The sequence below is a fragment of the Amaranthus tricolor genome, chromosome 5, assembly GCF_026212465.1.
Source record: "Amaranthus tricolor cultivar Red isolate AtriRed21 chromosome 5, ASM2621246v1, whole genome shotgun sequence".
In the NCBI taxonomy this organism is placed as follows: domain Eukaryota; kingdom Viridiplantae; phylum Streptophyta; class Magnoliopsida; order Caryophyllales; family Amaranthaceae; genus Amaranthus; species Amaranthus tricolor.
In genome coordinates, this window is record NC_080051.1 from 14,002,323 (window position 1) to 14,010,768 (window position 8,446).

Consider the following 8,446-nt stretch of genomic DNA (forward strand, 5'->3'; position numbering starts at 1 on the left):
ACTATTTAAGCTTATTATACAAATAAACAATGTCATATCACCATATCGTAACTATTATTATTTCATCTTTAGTATATACTCATGTTGATTATTAATATCTTCGAAAATTATTTTTATGTATATTTTTATATTATGAATTTCGGTGTGCAAGTTTTTGTACTAGTTAAACTACAAAAAATGATGCATCGCTTTCAACCTCACCTATCGAAGCTTTAAGCCTTGCTATGGCGATGTTTCTTGTTCAACCAAAAATTGATTTCCCAACCTCAAACAATTAACACATAATTCTCTATCTTTATCATGGAAATTATTACATTTCTTCTTGGTTAGAGTTGTGACTCCTAAAGGCATATGTCGAAAAAAGGACTACCATTACTAGACAAGGTTTGTTGAAAAACATGAAGAAACCACAGATAGAAGATGTAAACATTGTGAGTACAAAAAGTTACATAAGGTGAAGATTTCCGTAGGCAAGCACAAAATTCCACTTAATTATGTTTTTGTTAGAGTATGAGTTGGTTCCTTGATTGTTTTGACATCTAAATTAAAAATAAAATATAAACTAAAAGTGATTGTTAAATAGTATAATAAAATTAAATAAGACAATTACTCAATGTCATGAGAGTATTTTTCATTAGTAGCATTTTGTGCAAGGGTTTATATATTTCATACTATTATATTTTATAACTATAAGACCAAAATTCTAGCTCTAACAGTTCTTTAAGTAAGCATTGCACCAAACGCATCAAATATAATGTTATACAAGTAGTCCATGTATGTTAATAATGGGCAGGTAATAAAATCAAAATTCACCTTATTATTGTCCATTTCAAAGTTCTTGTGATATACAAGTACTCCATGTATCCACAAGGACAATAACCGATTGTTAATGTTGACGTTTTTTATTAGTATATACTAATCATAGGCAGGTAATACAAAATTCGTATACAATGAATCATTAGGGGTACATACTATCAAATTTTATATCATCAAATCTGCTAACATTCAATATGGAAAGTAATCCAAAATAATTTTAGAGTGTTTTTGGCCGTTGTATAAATTGAATTCCTGTGATAGAATTTTCGCAGCTTAAATGATTCTATTCTGCAAACTAAACTTTGAACATCCTATATTTGCCCATTGAGCCCTGAATGAATAATGATGCTAGAATCGACATCCTTAGAAAGATGGTCCATGATTTTTCCATAAATCTAAAATCTGCACCGAGATGAATTGAATTCATGGTATAAAGTATAATAAGAAAAAGTCAACAATTAATCATCACTGCTCAAATTACTATTGACTTTATTTCAGATTAATTAGAAAAAAATCTAACATAGACAATGTGATAATGATTTACTAAAAGAACATAATTATAAATCACCACGAATTATTTAAATATCAGATTGGAATCATCGACTTTTCTTATGCAACAAATTAGTTACATTTAAGTAATTATACTTGTTTATAACACAACTATCCAACATCAAGTGATATGCTTCCTTTACTTCACAAGGATGTTAAGACGAGAGACTTAATACCTTAATGTTTAAGAACCTTGGACAATGCTAGGATCCTCCAGTTATTTTGGCACATTTTATAGAACTACAGCAAATTACTGAAGGCAGTTACGGAAAAAACGAACTCCCTGAACCATTTAAATGCAAAATGAGTAGCCTATACCAAAAAATGATTCAAATTGAGAAACAATATTAAAGAGATTCATTGTGGACCTGTAGTGCGAATGTAACATCTGTTGCATCAACTTTCAATGTTACTTTCTCCCCTTTCTGAAACCGAACAAGCTTGAGTAGTCCCTATGAGGCCAGCAACAGACTATGAATATCATCTATTAAGCTAGCATATGGCAAAGTATAGCAAAAATTCTCTAATTAGAGTCTTACGGTGAGACCATCTCTATTGTACTTGGTATGCTTATTGACTTAAAGTGATCACTTACAATTTTAAAGCGAGTGATCACTTACGATAATAAAATGATCAATTAAAAAAATATGCTAATTATATAAGCCCGTATCATTATGAGACGATTAATTTAGAAGACTTGCTGGTCCTATGAGTATAATCTTGCAATATTTTTTTTGGACAATTCTTTTATACTCCTTTCCCTGGCGCCCCACTTGCTTTGACTTCACCGTTTTACTCTTCTACTTTATAAAACAAGAAAAACGAATCGTAGCAAATTCTGTAGTACGATAAATATATATATCACTATAAAGAATGATCATATATTCTTTCCACAGTTTAAGCACACTTCATGCAATTCTAACTTATTTGAGGGACATTCCGTATTTTTCTTACGGAAAAAACATATGATGGGAAGATAATCACCTGGTCATTCAATGCTTTGCACATACTTGATAGTTCTAGAATCCCAACTGAAGGTAATTTAGAAGATTTGCAAATGGCTTCATAAGATTTATTCAACTGTAAGAAAAAGAAGTTCAATGTAAGTTACTTTAGACTGCAACATGTAGTTGAACAGGTACTAATTGTAGAATCAGAAATTACCTCTCCAACTAAAGACTCTTTTTTTCCGTCTCGAAAAAGCTTGACTGCAGAGCAAAGGATGATCTGTTGCCAGAAGAAATTTAGAAATCAGTAAAACTTTACACTGTTGGGCTAATGAGTTGAAATCAGAATAATGCAAAATGTTATATATAGAAGGAACTTTCATCCCCTAAGCAGCCAATGAATACTTTCATAGCATAAATTAATCACTTCTGAGACATATGGTATAACACATCTTACAGAAAAAACAGTGGCAAATCCTGCACTTTTGCATCGATATAGAAACAAGAACTTTTTTATAAAAAGTGATGCAACACTAAATAATTAATCACTTCCATTCTTTAGCCTATTCTAACTTACAACTTTTTGGGTGCAAAGAAAGTCAAAACTAGATAAGTGCCATTTCAAGGATGTGCTTCTTACCTTATGTAAAAAAATTTTGATGGAAAAAAACATCTAGACAGATATAAATAAAAATCCATACTTTTCTAATCGAGAGAAAGAAAAATAGTTTTTTAGGGAAACTTTAGAAAAAAGGTATCACCCAGTGAGCAAATGTGTAGTGTTATAGACAATAAATTTCATGAGGACTGCAGAATGAATGATTGGAGATGCAAACAACAAGAAGATCATACCTGCTGATGTTGAGGAAGAGATTGTATGGTCTCCACTACAGGAGATCTATATGTCTTTGACAAAGCAACTGCCATATGATGGATTTGTACCTGTGATTATAAAAAGGGTAAATGTTATGTAAAAAGTGTTCACGGAAATAATAAAAAAGGATAATATTATCATTGCATAAGTTTTTCTCTTCAAATAAACTTAATGACAAAAAGAGAATCGGGAAAGAGAGGTAGAAAACATTAGAGTAACTTACTATATCAATGTCTCTGGAGACAGGAGCAGCAGGAACATTTTCTTGAGAGAATTCTTTTTCAGTAGACATCTTGTCAAGATCGCTTGCGTTTTCTTTGATCTCTGATTCAAGAATCTCAATCGCACTCCTAGACCAATACAAGAAATACATTAAAATTTGAACAGATCAAAGCTGAGTGAATATCATAGAATCACAGTATGAGTACATAGCACATTTTTTGTTCTAACAAAACAATTTGCTATTCTAGCATTTTAGACTTGAGGTTGACCCAGGTGCCACCAGCTGCTAGATTTCATTAATATAAGTACTAACATTCATACAAATTTCTATTCCAGAACCATAAAGATAAAGATAACAGGATACTATTGTAAAGTATTAGAATCCAATAACAACCTTAATGATCATTAACAAGCAAATACCTGCAGACACTTAGAGCTTTCCTCATATCTCCAGTTGCAGCTGCAACTTTCTGTTATCAAGGCATTGGAACAATTAGATGATTGGAAAAGATGCATAGGTTCTGAAACAAATATCCTATGTTGTGATTTTTATAGCAAATACAAGCCATGTTATATTGGGTTTCTGCTTTGTAGCCTAGGCAGTGTATAAATTTTCAGATGGAAGTTAAACAAGGACTTGATTCCTGTTTTACTAGTACTCTAATTCTTTAAATTCCAAAAAGTATATGTTTATTAAGGTTCGTTCATAATAATATACTTGAAACACGAGAATCATTTGGAACAAAGATGAACTATATCAAGTTGTCCAGATCTGAAATACTAAAAGATTAAAAAACTTCTAAGTTGAAGACGAGGTGGAGTATTGATCACTAGAAATGCGCCCTTAACAAAAATGCTTAAGTCCATTGCAATACGGAGTATAATAGAGCAACTACTATTATTATCAAAGCCAAATAATTATAACATACTCACTCTTGAGCAAAGTTCCAAGGCTTGTGGGTGAAAGACCAAATATGGAAGATCCTGCACAAAAAATAGTAACAAAGCATGAAAAAATGTTGGTCTAATAATCAAGACCGAATTCTTTTCTCAGAATGTTATCATTATAATCACATTTTTTCAACTGAAGGTACAAAAATAAGTACTAATGACTAACCTCAAGCCTGTCCTGAAGAATCTTTTGTATTTGGTCTTTTGAGTATGCACGGAATGTCAAAATTGATGGTTTGCCTGGCATCAGAGGGCAGTATTAGTACTCAACATGACAACATAAAAGGAGAATTTTGTAGTCCGCTCACAATACCCTTATTTTCAAAGACAGACTACAAATGCTAAGACATTGAATGCTACGGTAGACATCCCCATGCACAATTGCTAATGCCTCCGTTACGACTGTTTTCATACTTGATTGAGATTGCGTAAAATTAACATTTCAAGGGAAAAGCCGGGGAAATTTGTATTTAGAATTAAGAAAACCAATTTCCTTTGTCCAATACCTCAATTATAAGTTCCTTTTCTCAAACTCAGCTCAAAACACGTAGGACGAAATATTCAAGCATCACACAAAGTTTAGCAGAAACATATTTCTACTATAGCGTGATAAATTTCAAGAAAACTGTGAGCAACAACATGCTATAAGCAACAAAATTGTGAAAACAAAAGGAGCTTACAATTCAGTGACTGCAGCCGGGGTAGAAAACGATCTGCTAGATCTATTGCGTTAGCAATGCCTGAAAAGAATTCAATTAGACAAGAACATGACAGATGTGTCTATTCAACACAAATTCATCAAAATAATGAAAAAATTAATGCATCGTATTTATTATAATTCTTTTTAGCAATACCTATTAATATACATCTAGAAAATGGCAGTGTCGTAAGCATGAATAGCTCATGAAGCACTTCACGGTCTCTAGTAATTAGATAATCCAATTCATCAATAACTAACAACCTGATGTAAAAGAGAAATATGAATTATTAAATGACCATCAAGTTAAATAGCAATGTATACTAAGTTCACATAGAAGTCTCACATCATTTTCTCCGATCCTCTTTCTTGGGCGTAGAGGTTTTGTATGTGCTTTAGAGCAGTAGTTGAACCACTAATCTTCTTTTCAGGTTGTATTTTTTGATGTATCTTCAATAAGAATAAAAAATGTTCAGTAATATGTATTAGGGTTGATTTCAATGATGTGATTCTCACTTGAGATATACCTTGGTGAAGATATCAAATGACTTTGTTAGAGATGTACAATTCATGAATAACACATCTGGTTGCTCAAGCTCTGCCTGTACAATGAAGAAATATATGCAAATATGAGAACAAGGTGGAAGAAAAAGAAGACATTTGTTAAAGGTCACACAATCATGTCCAATATCCAAATTTCTAAATGAAAGATAAGATTATGCAAAACAAATCAAGATGCGCCAAGAATAGTTACAAAAGATGCTTTAACATAATTTAAGTGAGAAAAGCCCAATACATAGGCAGCTCATGAGACCGGAGACACTTGAGAGTGATATGCTTTTATCTCAACATCTCAAATTCACAACAAAGTTGCACCCTCTAACTAATTCTAGTTCAAATTGAGCTCAAAAAACTCCTAGATCTCTTCTAGTATGTCATCATTTTATTATTTCTTATATTCTATGTATCCTATGAATAATCGAAAAATGTTTTTTTTTTAATTTGCCAATTTTGCTTTCACGATGTTACTATTTCTAGCAAGAAAATCTCTCAATATACGCATTAAGTTTTAATCACTTGAACATTACAATGGAACGCAAAATTAATATCTATTTTGGTTTGTAGTGTGTTATGTACTTCAATTATAATAACACTTCATGACATTGACCCTAAAGATTGATTTGTCATTAACATTTTAAAATGGTGTTGCAACACTGACTCTTTAAATGATCACAACACTTTCTATCTCATCTTATTACTTGCCTAATTAGTGTAGCTCATAGCAAACCATTTCAACTGTGGCTTCAACATAACTTCCGCAACTCACGTCGAATTATAACAAACGGAAAACTTTATATAATAAACTAGTGCCTTCCAAGAACCAAACATCATTCAACTAACGAAAGAATTATTTCTGCTGATTGAACTACTGAAGACTTTAGTAAAGAACGAATCATTGAAACCAAGTTTCTTATACTAAGGCTCGTATGCTATATTTGCCTCTAACATTCAACAGATGAAAAAACAAAGATTCAAGATATCCTCCTAGACCAGCCATTGAAAAAATAAAAACACTAATTGGCTAAAAGAAATGAATGCCTTAGTACCTCAATTCTCCAATCCAATTTATATGTACATAAAGAAAACCAATTCATCAAAACATTTTTTCACAGTTCCAATCAGAAAGAGACATAAATTGCAAAAGCAAAATGATCAAATTATAAGGAAAAAAATACTAGTACAAATAAGAATTTAGATCACCTCATTAGACCAGCTAAGCAAAGATTGCTTAACTTTTTCCATAACCATAGTCTTTCCTGTACCAGGGCATCCACACACATATAAACTCCCAGGTTTCCTTCCTTGCATACTCGACTTGCAAAACTCTAGAACCCTTTTGGATTCATTTTCTCTACAAATCACACCAGACGGCGTTGTGGAAACATGCAATGCCTCTTTCACAGCTCTCATTTGATCAACATCTATGCATCAGTTCCACCAGAATTAGCATTTTCCATCCAAAATTTCAGTCTTTTCATAATAACCTCAAAGACTCAATCTAATCTGAAAAAAATCATGATCACCAAAATATATATATTCTTTTACTTCGATTGAAACTTAAGCTAATCTATCAATTTTTTTCTTCACCAATGTAGATCATTTCCAAAACGTTTCGCTAATTTCAAAGTGAATGAAGGTTACTGTACTTCGATGGTTGAAAGTTAACTGATATTTTTAGTTATAATTGCTGGTAAAAACTTCTTTTCAGTAATTTAGGTCAAAAGAAATAAATTTTGACAAATTTCAAAGCGGATGATGATTTCAACGAAGTAAAACATAGAAATCAACCTCGTGGATTCCATTTCGGTTTCGCGAATAAATTATCAGAAGTTTTCTTCAACGGAGATCTACTTGAAGTCGCGAACTTAACGCGAAACTCCTCCGCGATTTCCTAAAAGAATATAATTAAAGTCAAATGAAATTCAACTTAAGATCATAGATTTCAAGATCAAGAAAAAAAACTCACAGTTGACGGAGATTTTGGACTACTATCAATGCTTCGACGCGGAGATTTCGACTTCGATGGGGTTTTGGTTGTCGCCGGAACATCGTCATCCGGTGAAGAATTTGATCGTAGCCTCCTCTTCTGGGGAGTGGCACGATCAGCTATTGCCGGCATTGTTGAGGATAGAGAAGTGAGGGAATAGAGATTGAAAAAAATTGAAAGTAAGAGAGATTAAGAGGTGTATATTTGGCGGAAAAAGAGGAGAGGGAAAGCGGGAAATTGAAAAATTGAAGAAGCGTGAGGAAACAGTTTGGGCGCGAAATGGGAGACCGTATGTTAGGCCATCCTTACTCATGACCAAAAAAAAGTCATCAAACTATTTTATAATTTTTCTCTCTCCTAAAATTTTATCTTTCAATCTAATTTTATTAACAATGATCTCTTTTAAAAGGTCATCATCATCTCTTTCTTACTTTTCTTCTACCCCATCATAATTTTTTCTCCCTTAATTTATCTAACATTTATTTTTATTTTTTTATAATAATATTTTCATGTACAAAGATAATATAATTTTTTATTTGATTAAAATACATCTACTATTTTATAATAATTTAAAAAAATTATTCTTTTAATAAAAATAATATTTTTTAATAAATATAAATATAAATATAATTTTTAATAAATATTTTTTAATATTTAAGAACAAAATATGTAAAAAAAAATTATGTCAAAATATATCAATATGGGTCTCATTTTATAGATCTCGAAAAAATATGACCGTTGGTATAATTTTTTTTTTTAAAAAAATTATATTATAAAGGGAAAAAATGGCTATTTTTTCATAGCCAATCAAAACAGGACAAGTGGCGTGCAGCAAGATTGAT

General features: G+C 31.6%; 1 protein-coding gene across 1 annotated transcript; it reads right to left on the reverse strand.

The window, feature by feature from the left end:
* Positions 1-883: 883 nt before the first annotated feature.
* On the reverse strand, positions 884-7,780 carry LOC130814274 (cell division control protein 6 homolog B-like). The gene is made up of 17 exons (XM_057680372.1): positions 7,584-7,780; positions 7,406-7,508; positions 6,818-7,038; positions 5,584-5,658; positions 5,403-5,506; positions 5,214-5,320; positions 5,040-5,099; positions 4,526-4,599; positions 4,342-4,392; positions 3,829-3,878; positions 3,410-3,536; positions 3,165-3,254; positions 2,530-2,592; positions 2,350-2,445; positions 1,734-1,817; positions 1,542-1,648; positions 884-1,218 (listed from the first exon to the last, which is right to left on the reverse strand). Exons 1-16 carry the CDS (start codon positions 7,734-7,736, stop codon positions 1,616-1,618), a joined length of 1,491 nt encoding a protein of 496 aa, XP_057536355.1. The 5' UTR covers positions 7,737-7,780; the 3' UTR covers positions 884-1,218; positions 1,542-1,615.
* Between the last annotated feature and the right edge of the window lie 666 nt (positions 7,781-8,446).

Excerpts from the sequence above, each read along its gene's own strand:
- LOC130814274 (XM_057680372.1), bottom strand. The coding sequence starts at position 7,736 with ATGCCGGCAATAGCTGATCGTGCCACTCCCCAGAAGAGGAGGCTACGA. Across the intron at positions 7,509-7,583 it reads GTCCAAAATCTCCGTCAACT|GAAATCGCGGAGGAGTTTCG; the intron begins GTGAGTTTTTTT and ends ATATTCTTTTAG. Across the intron at positions 3,879-4,341 it reads CCTTGGAACTTTGCTCAAGA|AAAGTTGCAGCTGCAACTGG; the intron begins GTGAGTATGTTA and ends CCTTGATAACAG.